This window comes from Branchiostoma lanceolatum, chromosome 2 (assembly GCF_035083965.1).
Source record: "Branchiostoma lanceolatum isolate klBraLanc5 chromosome 2, klBraLanc5.hap2, whole genome shotgun sequence".
NCBI lineage: Eukaryota > Metazoa > Chordata > Leptocardii > Amphioxiformes > Branchiostomatidae > Branchiostoma > Branchiostoma lanceolatum.
The window spans coordinates 20501744-20520843 of record NC_089723.1 but is presented as its reverse complement, the minus strand read 5'-3'; the positions used below and the strand labels follow the sequence as shown (position 1 = coordinate 20520843).

Here is a 19100-nt window from a genome sequence, read left to right as displayed (position 1 = left end):
GAGTTAAATTCAACAGCATTTTTAACTACATGTAGTAATGTAGTCTTTGATATGTGTTTGTCCATTGCATGTGGCTTGTTCAAGTTGTATGGCCCAGGACATCTCTGGAACCCAGTGGTACAGAGAACGAGTATGGTAACCCTGGTTTAACTTAAAGAAACCGATATTTACAGTCTTTAATCTTGTATGTTTACAAGTGTTAACTACGTCAGTGCATTGCGTACTACATCATCACGTACATGTGTTCTTCATGTACATGTAGGAATAGTGGATGGTGTATATTGGTGTGTTTACTCTCCTTTAGCTGTTTACTGACAGCTTAACTCTATCTACATGTACTAGGAGAGGAAAATACAATACACATTCATTGGTCTAAATGTTAACTAACATATAGAATTACAATCAACAGCTCCCAACTCATTCACAGGGCAACGTTCTTAGGGACGCAACTTGTACTGTAGTGATGCCAGGGCCTACCAACTGGTAGAAGCAACTAATTGTATACACCCGAGGCCAGTATACTCACAATGCAACATAATCACACTGTCGAACAACTTGCATGTATATAAAACGTTTACCTTGGCTGTCGCAGGATGATCATGGCTATCTCTTGTTGAAATCTCTGCCAAAGAGCACACAAACGGCATGGTGCAACAATGTAACAACCTACTAGTATGTATGTGTGTAGTTTGGTCACAATGGAAGGATGTACTGATGATCTCATTCTTTACCCTGGGGAAGTCATGAGGCCTTTTTTGACAGCTGTCCAGTAATTCTCAGGGGGAGGGGGCATATTGCTCACATACAAAATGTATATTGAGTAATATATCATTTCTATGACTCAACACTATATCAGGACCCAGAGCTACAGGTATTACAATCTTGTTTGTCTAATCTAAAATCTGGATACAACAGCTGCAAGACGATATTCATAAATGGATCTTCCCTCCTTTCTTTCTTTTTGATTTCAAAAGTGTTTTTTGATTTCAAGATTTTGAACTTTCACATTAAAGTTTTGCTTTTTGTGTCGTATTTCTAAGCAAATGTGTTTTTTTTTTTACATTTCCTACGATTTCAAATATCAAAGTTAAGGTAAAGACATTACATTTCAATGGGTTTGCGGAAAAAGCTGGGCTGTCTACCTGGCCTGGCTAGCTGGCCTGTCTACCTGGCCTGTCTACCACGTCAGGCTAGCAACCCAAAAACTCAGAAACTCAGAAACCCCCATTCATATCCCCACAAATTGTGAGGCCCCAGTGCAGCCGCGCCCCCTAGCGGAACGTTTCCAAAGCACACCCGTTACGATGGGCGCAGCACAGCACACGCCGATCGTCATTCGAAACCGCGATTTTCGTCCCCTCTTCTCGATTCCTACGAAGTTTACATGAATTGCTTCATCGTCTGAAAACGATCAGGTTGTTCCCATCTCATGATTTTATCGCCCTTTGTTTATGTTATCCAAAGGAACTCTCGAAAACTGCATCTAGCGAAGTCACAGATGTCGCTGATCGCCATCTTACTTCACGTGACCATGTTCTTCAAGCTTGCTTCACTGGAGGGCGCTGTTTCAGAGTAGAGTAGAGTTGCCTCTGAATACATCGTTGTTGACAGGTTGTATCAATATTTAACTTGGAGCCACCATTTTACGTCTCTTCCGGCTCCAGCGTAGACACCCTTCCCTAACCGGTGTCTCCCAGTTTACAGGGACATCCCGGAATTGAGTATCAAACCCAACTTGTGTGAATCTCAATGCGTAAGTTGTGGGACAGGATGAAGTTGCGAACACAACGATACTAACAGTTTAGATAAACAAAGGAACCATGTGTCTTACGGTCGGGCCGGCTGTAGGCATGGTAGGCGGGACGCGGACCGGAATATGTAACGTTCATACCACGTGGCTGTCGGCGGACGTTGACAGACTAAAAATTCATACATTTCCGGTTCATGTTTACCGTCTGCTTTGAAACAAGGCTATCTAAACAAACTATCTTAACACAAATACCCAAATAGGTATCTTAACACGCACGTTTTAATAAACAAGAAGGCTAAGTTTTTGGAAAATAAACATGCCTTGCAACGATTATGGTGTATCTATGGTATATCTTTTTATTGATAAATTGATATTTGATACAATGTTACACTATAATACGTTCTGTTTCTAACCTCTTTATTTTTTCTTGAAATAAGGTGAATGCAGAGTTGTTGAACCTACAAGCACGACAAAACAATGTCTGGACGCTGAGATGACAATGACCTTCATCCTTGATCCTTGATACGGCCGTATCTGTCCTGCCCTGTCCAGAAAGTGGCCACGATCGGTGTATATTTCACAGTGTGCTGATTACACGGAACATAACGTAAACGGACAGTGAACAGGCCTAGGGTTCCTTGTTTTATCTAATACATAGGAGAAATCTTTATTGACACGACAAAAGTACAGCGACTTTCGTATGGTCTTCTACAACTATAACTACATGCAAAACAAGAAACAATGGTATACAAAATGATTAACCTCAGTACATGTATATGGATACTTCACTACTAGGGGGGGGGTTGAATGCAGAGTTGATGTATGTAAGTCTGCTTACACTTTCATGTCCATTTCATACCAGTCTCAGGCACGAGTGCCATGTTTATTATCAGCTTCTGCCAGAAGGTGATAATAAACATGGCACTCGTGCCTGAAACGGACGTGTCTGTCTGTGCGTGCGTGCGTGCAACTTTGCTGTGATGGAGATATAATCCGTCGTGTTGGTTGACAGATGGTTCAGGCGCCGGTGACAACATTCCCATGTCTTCAAATTACACGGGTAATCATTTACAGGGGCAAAGAGTAGACCGTTGTATACTGCCAGTCTGTACCTTACCTGGCATGTGGTAACTTGGCGCCACTATAATCCCAAGTACGTAGAAACCTGACCCCAACCCTGTGCGTTTATTTCATAACAGCTTGTGGGCCGGTTGAACGAATAAACAAAAAAGATGGGAGACTTTCGTCAGAAGTAGACCAGAATGACAATGAGAGACGTACGTCAGGAGTTGACAAAATTGACGATATCTTTCTAGCATGTACCATGTATACATATATGTTTCTATAAAACGTTTTGACAGTCCGACGTATCCACGTTATCATAAGTAGCGCAGGCATTAAAAGCCTGGAGTTTTCGTTCAGAATTCAAAGTCAAATTAAACCAAACAGGAAAGATATTTGCTGTGATAATCACTAACAATATTGCAAAGACCGCAAGGGAAGATTGTGCCCCGATTTCTTTTCAGCAAACTGCAGGAGACTCATACGGTATTTGTGTACGGCAAATTACGAAATTGCTCCATGCAACAGATGAGAACACACAGAGTGCAAAGGTAATAGTTAGGCCATGTGAGACCTGGGTCACAGTGTCAGCTAACTGCCAGGGGGGTAGGGAGGGTTCATTATTTGATTCACATAAGGACATCGTTATCTTACAGCCACACAAGAACAAAAGTATCAAACTGAATCAAATCTTTAAAGACTAACAGGCACAAATTCAAGCAATCGTTACAATGACATGGAAAGTCAAGTTTATAAACAGTTGGGAAACTGGGAATCAGAATCACATTTTTTAGATTTTTGAAAAGAACACACATAATGCTCTCAACTCAAACAGTTCCAGTACTACAATGAAAAGGAAAGGAACATTTTAGTAACTCACAGTTAAAAAATCCCATTTTAAAATCTGTATGTAATATTTTGAGACCACGGGGATGAATTGTAAAAGAGAAACTTCGTGGTAGTGGCCAGGTTCTGAAAACAGATAGGACATGTACGAAGCTTGTTTACAGGTCATTCTGCTTCAATATAATACTTTTCATCTTTTTTATAATACTAGTATGATGTGCTGAAAACCATATCTTTGATTCATATTGATAGAAAGAGGATCTTCGGGGATGTGGCCATGTTCTAAAACAGTTAGGCCATGGCTGAGGCCTTTCTATGCGAAAATAGTGAAGCTCCCCCACTCGGGGCTTCCAGACTCCCTCGGCTTCGCCCCTTGTGGGAGAAGCTTCCCTATTTTCGCATAGAAAGGCCTCAGCCATGGCCTAACTATTACAAAGCATACAGGTTTGCGGGTCTGCGTTATAATGCTGGATATTGGCGCAGACGTTATAGAGGAACTTCTTGCTTCGTAACTATGGGATTGATTTCAGTTCAGTGACAAGAAGGCGGGGCCTCGCCCAGGCTTTCTGGCGTGGTGACCGGGGGGGGGGGTGACCTGGTGCACATCCTGGGACAGCTGTCCTGGAACGTCCCCGGTGGACGTACTAATTGGAACAACATACGGCCTGCAGTTCACAGCGCCCTGCCTGGGTTAAACTTTGCTACAAAAAAGCTGTTGTTTCAAAGCAGACGGTAAACATGAACCGGAAGTATCAGTAATTCTTAGTCTGTCAGCCATGTGGTACATACGCCGGTTCGCGTTCAGAGGCAACTGAAACAGCGCCCTCCAGTGAAGCAAGCTTGAAGAACATGGTCACGTGAAGTAAGATGGCGATCGGCGACGTCTGTGACTTCGGTAATGCAGTTTTCGAGAGTTCCTTTGGATAACATAAACAAAGGGCGATAGAATCATGAGATGGTAACAACAGGTTCGTTTTCAGACGATGAAGCAATTCATGTAAACTTCGTAGGAATCAAGAAGAGGGGACGAAAATTGCGGTTTGGAATGACGATCGGCGTGTGCTGTGCCGCGCCCAGCGTAACGGGTGTGCTTTGGAAACGTTCCGCTAGGGGGCGCGGCTGCACTGGGGCCTCACAATTTGTGGGGATATGAATGGGGGTTTCTGATCATGAGTTTCTGAGTTTTTGGGTTGCTAGCCTGACGTGGTAGACAGGCCAGCTAGCCAGGCCAGGTAGACAGCCCAGCTTTTTCCGCAAACCCACATTTCAATGCATAATGAATCGGGTTTCTTCTAATCAAAACTGAGCAGATTATGAGGATGAAAACAATATGCTTGCTTTATATTTGATCATGTGATTTAAGTAACAATACATGCATTTTTCTATATTTGAAGGGAGAGATTACCTTTCTGTGTGTCACAATAACAGATATCTGAATAATTAATGAGCAGTCGCTGAGGTGTGGCTATAATCAATGTTCTATTGTGTGGATCTGTCTGCTCTTTGAGGGGCATCCGCCTACAAAATTGGACATGACATGTACAGCTACCTTAAACTATACGAACAGGTCCAAGTGCAAGTCCTCATGTCCCGAATAAATGTAACGGCACAATGTACTTTTTTTTTTTTTTTAAAGCCTTACATTCCACCTGGTATGTTCTTATTTTGAACGGTACGTAATATCTTCTATCTTTAATCAGAGCATTGGTAACCAGGGATCTCCCTGAAGATTGAAAGTTAGTTTTTCTACCCATATTTCGCCGATATTTTTGCATGCATCTAGCTAGATGTATATATTTTGGCCACTGGCTGAATGAATAAAGTTTGATTTCATATCTAACTCAGCCATTTTTCATATGCTGTAAATTTTCAATAAATAAACCAGGATCTTTCTCTTTTTACAATTTTAAGGTTATTTCTGCCGTATTGCCTCAGAGAAGTTTAGAATGAATACAAAATTCATTACAGCTTAGTTATATTGAAGAAATAGAGCAATTTTGTGGTCTATTTTGTTGAACCAGCCGCCATACTGTGCAAGGATGTCTATCACTCAGAAGACAACTTCCTGTTTAACAGCAGTCTTGCACTGGAATCTACTTCCTCAAAATCAAAGTGGGGCTACACCACAAATCATGTTATCTTCGGTGACAGAGGAAGGTTTATCTATAAACCCAGCAAATCTCCCCGTTCCACAAAGGGGCGGAACTGTTGTGTTAGTTTTGATGAGATAAACAAAGTCCTTGGCAGAGTGAAAGTGATAAGTGACTTACAGCTACAAAATGTATAAAAAAAATATAAATGTAGATCTATATGATTTATGCTTTGAGTTTTTCAGTTTCTTCAGTTAAATGCACAAATGAAAGTGAATTTGATCTCAAACCAGATGAGGATCCCAGAGGAAGTCTTCCACTTGTCCTGACAGAGAAGACACTGGCACTATGTAGGGTTGAGGTTTTGTGCGTGGGAGAAATTTGCGTGTGAAAAGATAAAGTTCATGAAATGTGTCAAAAAATTTGCACTACAAAATTCTTAATTCAGGTGACACTCTGATGAAAATTGTATGATGGGGTCACATTTTCTGGCCTAAGAATTTTGTACTGCACATTTTCTGACATATTTTAAGAACTTTATTTTTTCATGGGCAAATTCTTCACGCGCACACGCAAATTTTTCATGCGCAGAAAACATGTTCCCCACTATGTACAGTATTTACAGGTTCACTTAACTGCGGAAATTCCCCTAGCTCTTATCAAAAAGTATGTATACAATGAACAGTGGACCACGGCTTTACGTTCCGTCCTACCCTTTCCAGTAGCATGCATGTCGAGTGAGCGACAACAACCGACCTCTTGGTCCAGAGGCAGAATCACTAACCACTGGACTAGGCACATTACTAATATTACACTTGTCAAGTGAAAGTTAGATTGGGGAGAAACAACAAGGCAAAAAGATGTTAAGTCTGAAAACTATGGCAATCATCTCATGACATCCAATAATAAAGAACGATATTCAAATTAGTCAAAGATCGAGGTCTTCTACTAGAAATCTAATTATGATTTCTGGCACCGTGCACTTAACCTTTAGCATACTGAAGTTGCTGTTTAGCACCCAATTCCCTATTGGTTACAGAATTAGGCAGCAGGGAGAAGGTTAAACTAATAGGGGAAGTACATGTCATGACTTTTGTCCTTTGGGCTGTACTTTAACTATTCTTCAGAAAAAAATCAATACATTTTGGCTGACAAATGACACCATAAACGGGAGACATTACGTTAGGATGCCATTACATCTGGTCAGTGATTTGATTATAGGACTGTCCTGTACGTCCTACCTAAATCATTCTGTAAACTGGGTCAAACATGTCGGAAGGGATCTGCCTTTTCTACTGTGTTAGTGAAGGACACACAGCTGCTACATGTACTGAACAACATCAAGTCACAGTCCATATCAACAACAGTAGGGTTCTGTTGGGGGGTTCTAAATCACCAGCTTCTGTACATGTCAAAAGGTCAGGTCAACATATAACAGGACATATTGTCATTGAGGTGGGCAATGTATAAAGCTAATTCTGAAAAAAATCAGACTGATAATATAGTGATATGGTAAACAGTTTTGTTGTAGTGATACAGAAATAGAATACTCGGACAAGTCAGGCATAACAACAATGAAAATTTCCTCCTCATTGTTACAACTAGTGCAACCACTGGCTTAGGTTACCAATATACAGCCTAAGGGTACCGTATGTAATTATGTATAATACATGTACCTTTAAAATTTAAAGATTGCCTCACAGATAAAATGGTTGTGTATAGGTAGGATAGATTTTGTTGTCAGCCTTTATGTCACTAGCACTTTGTTGTATTCCTGTGCATTTTAGCATCTTGAAGTTTTTACCAAAGCAAACATGGCAGATCCACAGAGCTAACACAACTGGGTAAATGGTAAGGCACATCTGGACACCAAGTCTGTGTTGTTCTAGACAGCATTTGGCTGCCAAATACACTGTCTGGGTGTAAAAATAAGCCTGGAAGGAAGATGTGGCTGCCATAGTATATTTGCTAAACTTGTATCCTGTATTCACTTCCGAGTTGCTATAAAACTAAAAAAAACCTACTGTTAGATTTATATATATCAGACAATGTAACAGAGGGTACTAGACTAGACTATATACTATACTAACTATACTATACTATACTACTATACTAATACTATACTATACTATACTACTATACTAATACTATACTATACAAAACTATATTATGTCTTGTTGTTGGGATAAGCAACTGTAAAAAAATGATATTTGTAATTTTATATTCAATATTATATTCAGCTGACTTGCATGCAGATGACTTTGTTGAATGTCTTGAAAAACATGAACAAAATTACAACATGAATAATTCTACTAACTGTCATACTTCATCAGCTAATATTGATTTGCACATTACACAGCAGAAACCTTTTAAACCAGTTGAAGTGATTGGACACAGAGCTGTCTACACTTAAGATGCACAAAATTCTAATCCCAGACCTGAAACAAGTTTTGTTATCTTTGAGAGTTTGATCAGTAGAGAGTAATTATATGCACTATCAGCAGGACAGGGGTTTATAATTAACAACTCGTATAACAATTACCTTTTATAACTGGCAGACAGCAATCATAACTCAGCGACAACAAAAACATCAAAAATTGGAAATTGGAACAATATGGCTGGTAGAACAAATGCGTCTTGTATCTGTACGTGTGTGTGATCGTAATAAAATATGTAACAGTCATTTGGAGGGCCTATGGTCATCTGTGATTCCACCTGTGATTATGTGACACCTGTCTCAGGCTGTCTTCACACCTGCTGTGTGTCACAGCTGGACATGACATCACCCCCCATGGGGGCATTAATCTTTACAACATCCCAGGGGAATGCTGTATTCAAAGTTTGTCTACAACTTAGGAGAAGGGTTAGTTACTACTGTTTTACTATGATAAGATTATAACATGTAGTTGACACAAATTTAAACTAATTCATTAAATCTAAAGGTAAACTGTTTCAGAACGTAAGACTTCAGAACGTATGCATTTTGCAGACCCTTACATTATGCCTGGCATTGCAGTACAATGGAAATTACAAGCATTGGAATAATTCTATCAATTCTATGAAAGGGATATGTGGAAGTAACCTTACAGTGTCGAAATTTGCATTGTCATTTTCACATTTTGCACATTGCCAAACTGGTAGCTGCATAGAAAAATTGAAATGGAGAGATTCTGTGGAACCACCCACTCATATTACCATATCTGGTCATTCAACCTTATCTGGAATAGCCTGCTGAATGTCTGAAAGTTGTGTTGAATGATGCAAACAGATGGGATATATCAATAGAAATAGTATATGCATGCATTTAACATGTTACTTGTACATTTCCTTTGTATGTGTTGATGAGCGCTTGGCCAAGAGCTTGAAGAAGCCAAAACTCAACATGGGTTCTACCTATGTTGCACATCATGATTCAGGAAATCGTCAGTTGGCAGTGTTACGTACATATACTCTGTCCCAGTCAGTTCCACCAGCATGACTCAGTCCATGGTCTGACCCAAGAATTCCCATTCCAACCTACACACGGGCTACATTAGGGTTTTGAAAGTTCTTCTATCACTATCCACATGTAGAGCTCACAGGAAGATATCAATATTAAACATATTACAGGAAACTGGAAAGTGGCTCTTGTGAGGTCAAACTCACTGACCTATCACTAAGTAATCCCAAGAAATTTTCTAGGCAGGTAGAAGCTGCGTTAAATGTCGTCACTTTATCCTGTCCTCACACAGAGACTTTGAGAACACTCTGGACAAATGATACAGTAACGGTTTACTAATGGTACAATGTACATGTGTATTGCAAATACAAGGCATTTAAAATGATACCAATTTCTTTGTTGATGCCCCGATTGTCAGTATCGAATGTGGTATTTTGGTTCTGACAGGGTAGTCAACAATAGTCTAGTACAGTAGAATGAATCAAGGGGCAAGCTCGCTAGCCTGGGTGCTATCATTTTTTTTACGCACTCCCGTAGATCGAGAAAGCGGAGTAAAGCTAAAAAGAATGGCAACCAGGCAACAAACTCAATCACAACAGGCAAATGGTGTTACCTATTTCCAGTGACAGTGTACTTCTAATCAGTTATCAACAGGTAATGCAAATTTGCATCTGGTTATCAAATATCCTAAAAGTTGATCAAATCCTAAGTCAAATATTTTGCATAACCTCATAAACGATAAAACTATATTTAGAAATTGTCAAAAAGAGTATGAAAGATTTAGTACTGTCACTTGTCATGCCCGTAGCCAGGGGGGGTTCGGGGGGTTCGGAAGAACCCCTCCACAGGCCTGAAGGTCCACTTTCACAGGCTTGAAGGTCCACTTTCACGGGCTTGAAGTTTCAGTTTTTAACTCTTCACAGAGGCTAGAATCCTACAAAAAACTTTGTCTCTGATTTTTCCTCTGAAATTCTCTCAAAAACACAGGAAATATGCCCTTTCAGAGGTTTCAATTCTTTGAATTTGAAACGCTCGAGGGTCCACGTCCAAGGGCTTTTTTCAAGGTGGACTTATTTGTATCACCAGCGGAGCTGGAATCCGAGTAGAAGAACCGCTAACTTTGTCTCTGATTTCTTTCTTTGAAATCCTCTCAAAAACACGGGAAATGCCATATCAGAAGGTTCAATTTTTTAAATTTTCCGGGGGGGCATACCCCCGGACCCCCCTAGGAAACTCGCGCCTGCGGCGCTCGTCTCGCGCCTACGGCGCTCGTTGGTCCCTCAAAAACTAAAAAGAACCCCCCCACTCAAAATCCTGGCTACGGGCATGCTTGTGTCTATTGCTTGTTAAGCCGAGGGAACACCACTATGATTCAGTGTCAACCAAACCCACATCCGAGCCTTCCTACACCAGGAATCTAACACATGGCCTCCATATCCAAGCACTGTCAGTGACCATCACATGATCGCCACACAAATGTGTACATGTGTGTGTGTGTGAGTAGCCTACACGCCAAACCCTACAGTTAGACCACTGCTGTTCTAGGGCATTGACAAGAACCACCAGCATTTTGGTCTAGATTTAGAGAATAAACTGATCAAGACGGAACTGTGTTGTGATCGGACCTAGATATCTAGACAAGCGACCCTGGCGCACGCAAGCGTAACGTTACGTTAACGCACCAGCGCTTGGGATTAAATTGGGTTTGAACAATTCTAAAGAACAAGAATCATTTTGACAGTCGAGGAAAATGTAATCTGGACGAAAGCTAGTCAGTAAAGTAATGGGTCAACTTTTAGCGGCGAGAAAATAACGTCTACCATGATGTACACAAAGCCACACCTTCAAACATATTTGCGCTTCAGGTCGAATTTTTATCGGGCAAAACCAGTCTAGAACTTCTTACCATTTCTGGTGATTTCTTTGGTCCGCATTAATCCAGGGTTTCTTCAAGCGGTGAAACTTTGTTTGTAGGTTTTCTCGTGCTCGAGTGGCTAAAGTTGAAACCGAACACTTTGGCCAGTTTTACCGGCTTGTTGCTTCAAGATCGGAAACAGGAAGTGAACAACTTGCAAACCTGCCGCCAACGCGCATGTCCGTTAAGGTTGGGCGGTACCATTCAGGAATGGGGGTGTCAGTAACTAGTATAAGTAATAATTGCGGACGCAACTATCAAAGTTTTTAAACGTTAAACTGAACAATCATGCCAGCAAATTGATGATTTAATAATAGTAGTCTACAGAAAAGCTAAATATTTCTTCAAAAATATGTCAAGTCTTATTTTCAAGGACAGAAGAAAAATCAGTCTTTCCACGGCCGTCCATCTTCGGCAATCTCCGGAAGTCTTCGGGGCGATTACTCACAACCAATAAAGTTACCTGATATGGGATATATGGTTGTACGGGTTGGTCTGGAGGCGTGTTCCTCGGGGGAATACGTCAGGAAAAACAGAGAAGACCGGATGTTGACAATGACGTTACATGGTTTGATTACGGGAACAGTGGTGTCATGGGTGTGAAATGACACCGCCCTGGAACGCAACAGTCTGAAAGTTTCTTATGGGCCCTTCCAAGTGGATTAAACGTAAAGACCGATCACATGCCACACTTTCACTTACGTACAAAGTTCATACACAAGGCAACTAGTGGGTAGGATTTGTACGTTAACATTTCTGACATCTACTTTAATTTTAAAGGCTTGTTTTCTTTTACAACAAAACGATATGCTTCCAAATAGTACAATACATTCATACTTGCCATCGATATAATAATAATAATAATAATAATAATGATAATAATAGTCTTTATTGCATATTCCTGCCCAGAAGGGCTAAATGCACAGAAGGCCACATGTGGCCTGTAAGAAACATAATGCAAAACATAAGTTGATAAAATGCTACACTAACATTAGAAACTAAAAAAACATGCAAACTCTGGGCTATTGCTAAACTAAATGATGATCACCTATTAGTTTCTTCTCTCTTTCTGAAACATTTGAAGATATGACTACATACTTTGTCCATTATATGTTCGTTCTTACATGACATTAGGTATATAAAAGTGTCCTGCTTTGACATTTTTGTACATTTCTTGTCTAATTCTATTATCTTAAACAACGATTGCCGCTCATCTTTATATAAGGAACAATCAAGTAAAAAGTGAATTTCATTTTCAACATATAAATCGTCACAGAATTCACATGTTCTATTATCATACCCCAGGAGGAGAAACCTGAAAAAACCCTCCTGGTAGCACACCCTGTACATATCTAGTCCAGTATCATAGAATGATAGCTTGACTACTCTAAGTCATTTTTAGGTATGTTGTTCTATGGCCCAGGTTGGACATCATGGTTAACCATTACAATGTACTATGGTTCTAGTGCTCTGTTCTATGCAAATCAGGTAATCATGAGTTAATTTGCAAGACGCAAGTATCCAATGAATGAGTGTGTTGCAGTGTGATTGCAGTTCGTCTACAGTACGTCTTATTGTTTTATAACACTAACTGTACAAATAACATTCCTGATAGAAGAACTATCGTTAATGATCGGATCACTTTTAAGAATAATGACAACTAGATATGTCATTGATGATATAATTTATTCATGATTGGTTTGGAACACAGCTATGTTGTTCAAGGCAAGGAAATAACAATTACTACCCTACAAGTCTAAAACTCGTTCCTTCAGTCATTGCTAATACACATCTGTCTAGCCATTGAGGTTATAGGCCTATAACCTCCCTGGTCTAGCTTAGGCCATGCACGATCATGACTTCTTGCACAAGAAGTGAAGTTCGCTGGGACTGTTAGGGACGTCCAGCAGTTGTATGTCGGCAAACCCTGCTTCCTGCAACATCTCCGATGCCAACTCCTGCCCCCACCTGGTACCAAGACCCCTCCCACCGAAATACAGCGACACTGTCATGCAGTGCAGCAGGCTGATGCCATAATGAGCGGGACCTGCGGGGTCCCTCATGTTGTCTGCAAGTTCAGTGTGGCCTCGGATGTCGACCATGGAGAAGCGCCCTCCGGACTTGACCAGGCGGAAGATTTCCCGCAGCGCGCGATCGGGGTCGGCCTGGTCGTGCACGGCGTCCCAGACTAGAACATAGTCGAAGGAATCTGACCAATCAGCGGGCATCTTAGCCAGGTCCTGCACCTGGAACGTGACATTGGCCAATCCGCGCTTTGTGACTTCCTCGGTCGGCCATTGGATGGCGTCTTCGCAGAGGTCGGTGCCGACGAACGTGCTGTTTGGGAAGTGCTGGGCCAAGATGAGAGTGGTGATGCCCCTGCCGCACGCCACGTCCAGAACTCGGATTCCTGATTCTGGGTGGAATAATAACAGGGGATGTGAATGCCACGGGTTGTTGTGTGCATGATACAAGGCTGCGCGGCATACCAATCAAATATGAGTTTTTGAAGTGCCCGTGGCTCCATGTAACAATCAAATTTGAGTTGCGTTTCTACAGAGGAATTTCGCTAGTACCTACTTTGGAGAGTCAGAGTACGATTACTATTATATATTCTTGTCCTTATTGTAACTGACAGAAAAAATGTTCCAATAAGAGATAATGTTCTCACACTGGAAAAGCACTGAAATTAGATAAGTTTCAACTTAATCTGTTCTATAGCAATGGCATTGTGTATCCATGAAATATAAAGTCACACATATAGACTAAGTCTGCATTTTTTTAACGTGACGATTCCCATACTCCAACCATGATCACCATTACCCAAGTCTTCGCGCAGTCCTGGAATTGTAGGCAGAAATTCGTCCACCAGGCTTGTTTTATGTTGGTTCTCCCTCATGTCTCCCATGGACGCATGGAATTCTGGATAGGCTGAATACGGTAGGCCTTCGGATGAAAAGGAACGTATTGTGAACATATTGCATTATACATAGTTGATGCTGTATAAGCATGACTAGTGCATTAGTACCTTATATAGTGTCACGTTCCATTGCTAGAGGATAAGCTAAAACAGACACACAAAAATGACATGCCTAACCAAATTTCCATTATCGGTCGATAATAAGGATTTAAAATAACAAGTACAGCTATACTTTACGGAAAGTTTGTACCTTTTGGCACATGATATTGTGGTCTACGTGACTACAGTACTGGTTCGAATACATCTCTGGATGTCTGTTAAAATTGTGTAGCAGAGAGGTTTAGTTTAAGTTATGGCTATCGGCACTGACAGTGAGCTTTCGTACACTGTGCATCACGACCCAACATTGAAGATGAACTTGATAAAACACATCTCTACATTACTAATGTGGACACGTATCAAACAAGCTGTAATATCCTGTAACACTGACCCTTGGGTCCATTTGCTGGGAAGCAATCCGCCACGTCACCTGAAACCGGAGCCAACTGGCTCATCAGGTGAGAAATGGTTCCGATGCTGTTTATCCCCGCGTCAGGCAGCAAGGCGGCCAGCCGGTGCCTGGGTACGAAGTACGTCTTCTGTTCCTTATCGTACTCAACAATCTGACCGGTCACCATCACGGCCAGCCACTCGCGGACATACCTAATCGTGAGGAAGAAAAGAAATCGTAGAAATGTGTCTGCATGGTCTTGCATACTTTATTCTCTCCTCTCGGACCTTGCTGCCCATCTAGCGACAGCTTTTAGTACTACACAGACGAGAGCTTTACATAATTTTCGAACCTACAAAGGTTAAATCCTGTCGAGACCCAGGGCACTCACATTTACATATCTTGATATAGTTTATGTTTGATAAAATGACGTGAGACGTATGACACAACATAAGTTGATGACGTGGTCCATTGAAACAAATCAAGGGAGCGAGTAGAAACAAGTGATCCCAACCGAGATGCTTGAACCCCCACTGTTAAACAAGTCAGGAATGACTATGCACTTTTTATGTATATGCCAAATCATCTCACGGTGATTTAGGAACCCAAGTCAACATATGGCTTTCAGATGTATACAACGCCGTATATATTACAATAGAAGTTAATCAACCTTAGGCCTGTGCCTGTTCTACCTTTACTAATGAGACAGTTTGAGACCTCACAGCTCACCTCTCCTTCATGTTGGCCATCTCTGCGATCTGTGCAGACGTTTTCGGACCGTCCATACGTGCGAGGTGGCTGAAGAGACCCGTGCGGACGCCCATGGAAATCGCCAGGGTGACGAACCCGGAGGAGACAGTTTCCACCATTCTCAAGCCGAACTCATCTGCCGTCTCTTCCTTGGCCTGGTCTTGAGACATCTTAAAGCTTGTAAGAACAGATGTTATTGATTTCGAAACGAAACCTGCTCAATAATACCTCTTTTACGTGAGTGCCACGGGTTGTTGTGTGCCTGCTATGACGTCTGCCCTGGACAAAATGAGGTCAATTAGCAGCAAACAAAGGGTCCGACAGAGGCCGTGTGGTCAGTATTTGCATAGAAGTTCTCACGTGTCACTGGTGAGCGTTTTTTGTTTGTCCGCAGTAGTCAATCTCACCTCCCAAATGATAATCTCGACAAACAGGCCTTTTAGGACTTTAGGATAGCTCTACCAGGCTCCGCGGATCACTGGAAAAATAGTCCCTCTCTCCGTAGCCAACTATTCACTCTATTTGGCCAATTTCTGCTATTTTGCCAGCGATCCAAGGAGCCTGGTGGAGGCTACTTTTAGAAGGCACACACTCAGCTATCCCAACCGAACACCAGTGAACATCCGAACATCAGGTTGGTAAGTCACTGGATAAAAAAATACTCCTTGTACATAACCAAGAGTTTCATTTAACCGATGCTTCGGTGACCGCCTGTCAATTTTCTCAGGGCAATTCTGACTGGTTACACTGCAGCTATAGGTGTATTTATGTAAACCCTTTGCTTTTAGAACCGCATCTGTAATCAGCCACACCTATAGTGCAGTGCAAAGCGAACCAGTCAGATTAGCCCTGAGGCAGACGGTCACCAATCAGTAAACGCTTGGTTGGGTACAAGAATTCCGTTTTAATTCTATCCCGACCGAAGTAAAGCAAAGTAAGTTGTCATCAAAACACGACAACAAGCGCCGTCCGGACCTTGCTACGGGGGCTAGAAGCAAATTAAATTTCCTGGCCTGCATTGTAGAATTTTGAAGCCCTGAGAGAGGGCTTCAGTTTTGAAGCCCTGCAAAAGAGCTTCAGTTTTGAAGCCCTGCGACATGGCTTCAGTTTTGAAACCCTGCAACGGGGCTTAGGTTTTGAAGCCCTGTTGAGCCCTGTCGCAGGGCTTCAGTTTTGAAGCCCTGCAACAGGTTCTCTGATTACATGTTCTAATCAATAGACCTTTCAAATGAGCCCAAGTTTGGCATTTTCGAAGACGCTTGTGAATAATCAGGGTTACGGCTATTTTGAACTTAGGGTTAGCATTAATTGCACGTTTAAGACATTTAAAGACGTATAACTCCTCAAGAAAGCAAGATATATCAAAATGGTTTTCTGATCACATGTTCTGACCAACAGATCTTTCAAATGAGCCCTAGTTTGGCATATTCGAAGACGCTTGTAAAATAATCAGGGTTACGGCTGTTTTGAACTTAGATTTAGCATTAATTGCACGTTTAAGACCTTTAAAGCTTAAAGACTTATAACTCCTCAAGAAAGCAAGATATCCCAAAACGGTTTTCTGACTACATGTTCTGATCAATAGACCTTTCAAATAAGCCCAAGTTTGGCATATTCGAAGACGCTTGTGAAATAATCAGGGTTACGGCTATTTTTAACTTAGGGTTAGCTTCAGTTTTAAATCCCTGCTACAGATCGATATAGACAGTTCGAAACTTCATAGCTTACCTCTCCTTCATGTTGGCCATCTCTGCGATCTGTGCAGACGTTTTCGGACCGTCCATACGTGCGAGGTGGCTGAAGAGACCCGTGCGGACGCCCATGGAAGTCGCAAGGGTGACGAACCCGCAGGAGACGGTTTCCACCATTCTCAAGCCGACCTCATCTGCCGTCTCTTCCGTGGCCTGTTCGTGAGACATCTTAAAGCTGGTAAGAATAGAAGTTATTGGTTTAAGTTTTATACACACACAAAGAAACTTTATAACCACCTCTATGATGTAACACTTTAGCGGCTAGCAAAGATTCAGAGGTCGTGGGGCTAGACTATTCATACCTCTATTATTCTATACATCTATAACTATATAAAGTTAGTATAAGTTCTCACATAGTCGCTGTGTGGCGTTTTTTGTACGCGCGCAGCTGCAGTAGTCAGCCACGCCTCTCAAATGGTAATCTCGAAAAACAGGCCTTTTAGGACGCACAAACTCCGCTATCCCGGCTGAAGTAAAGCAAAGTAAGTTGTCACCAGAAAGCAATATAAAAAACCCCGTGCGGACCTTGTTACGGAGGCTAGAAGCAGATTGCCTGGCCTGCAATATATACACTATACAGAGACGCCAACATCGCATCTAAGCATCATTTGATTCACTCAACGTTAGGTGTTGCCGTGTATTGTCGTAACTCGGATCACTGTCTAAGTTTAACGTTCGCTCTTACTGTGATGACGTCATGTGTTGGAGGCTGAAAAATTGGAACTAATAAGAAAAGCACACACCAGATGCCGCATGTGTGCGGTCAGCAAATTTATTATAACAAAACACTTCAAGTAATGACGTAAGCAGACACCAATTTTGTCCATTTAGATTAGAATGGGAGACGGCTTCAAATCGTAATGACATCATGGTATTAATATATTCCAAGAAAAAAAAATTCATTTCACATAGCGTTTGCGTTCATGACCTTTCGCGAGCGGATATTAGACTGAATACAAAAATGCGTTTACCAGAAAATTATAGAAGAGCCAACAGTAGCTAGCAAACACATAGTGATTTTTATCAGATCCCATTAAACAAATAACAGCAAAATTATGATACTGAATAAGTGAAATATTGTGATAGGCATTTTCTGTATATACATACTATGAAACATGTGTTTTTTTTTAGAATGAGAAGTTTTAGAAAACTGTTAATCTATTTTGTTTTTTCCCAATTCATTTTATCCTATTCAGCATGTTATTTGGCAACCTTGACAAAGCCGCAAGAAGACATGATTGTAACAATGGTGGAAGGAACAGTCATGAAAAAAATATGATTCAATATTAGACTTATGATAAGTATATTTGACATGAAAATTGCGCAACTTGCCACCACCCGCCGCAAAAACAGTTACGTGAACTTGCGATGCGACCTTTAATTTGTTCTTGACCTTGTTCGGAAAGGTCACTTAAATGACGCACGCACGTACGGCTGGAACATGAGTGGTAGAGCTTGCTCCGTCTGTTACATATCTTACAGTAAGGTACGTTTCTGAAATAACAATTTCTCGCTTCCTGTGGCATCGATATATGTTAGGCCCAGGAAAAAATGTTGTGCTTTCGGTTACCCGACAGACCCTAGCAAAAACCTGGCCTTTTTTTTTTTGGTCGACCGACCGCTGGCAAGGGGTATATAATCTCAGTGATGAACCAAAAAATAATTCCAAGTCATCTTGACACTGTGTTAACACTTGACAGAGAACCCGGCCCCTACCTACCGACCCTACCTCTAGGACCGTAGGCGTAACCAGAAACACAACATTTTCCATAGGCCTTATATCTATCTATCTATCTATCTATCTGCATAATAATTCAAGACAACAAGGTTGTCACTGACATATTTTCATGAATAACAGAATGATAGAATTTTTCGTCGATGCTAGACCGACATTACATTCCAGAAATCAGTTTGTGTAATTGACGTTTGCAATATTTCTAGAGCATTCCGCTCCTTCGCTGATATTGTCCCTTTCTTTCTATCTGTAGTCTAGCTAGTTTTTTTTTCTCCTATCAGAGTTTCGCCCTGCAGGTCTTTCCCCACGTCTGCTTCTGCGTCATTTAAAGGGAAGTCAGTAATTGAGAGCT

At 41.4% G+C, this 19100-nt stretch overlaps 2 protein-coding genes across 4 annotated transcripts in view; both read right to left on the bottom strand.

Annotated features, from left to right (window-relative positions):
- LOC136427842 (unconventional myosin-Ie-like) overlaps nucleotides 1-11281 on the bottom strand; it is a 32207-nt gene extending 20926 nt beyond the window's left edge. Inside the window, exon 1 of one of the 3 annotated variants that reach the window (XM_066417022.1) lies at nucleotides 11094-11281. In XM_066417022.1, the coding sequence (XP_066273119.1) occupies nucleotides 11094-11096 (3 nt within the window). In that variant the 5' untranslated portion in view covers nucleotides 11097-11281. Of the gene's footprint in view, nucleotides 1-578; nucleotides 689-11093 lie in introns of those variants that run through there. The other 2 variants (XM_066417023.1, XM_066417021.1) reach the window with 2 other exon arrangements.
- Nucleotides 11282-11969: 688 nt separating this feature from the next.
- Nucleotides 11970-15977, bottom strand: LOC136427841 (S-adenosylmethionine-dependent methyltransferase Rv2258c-like). The gene is made up of 4 exons (XM_066417020.1): nucleotides 15242-15977; nucleotides 14513-14724; nucleotides 13926-14048; nucleotides 11970-13518 (listed from the first exon to the last, which is right to left on the bottom strand). Exons 1-4 carry the CDS (start codon nucleotides 15430-15432, stop codon nucleotides 12956-12958), a joined length of 1089 nt encoding a protein of 362 aa, XP_066273117.1. The 5' UTR covers nucleotides 15433-15977; the 3' UTR covers nucleotides 11970-12955.
- Nucleotides 15978-19100: the final 3123 nt, after the last annotated feature.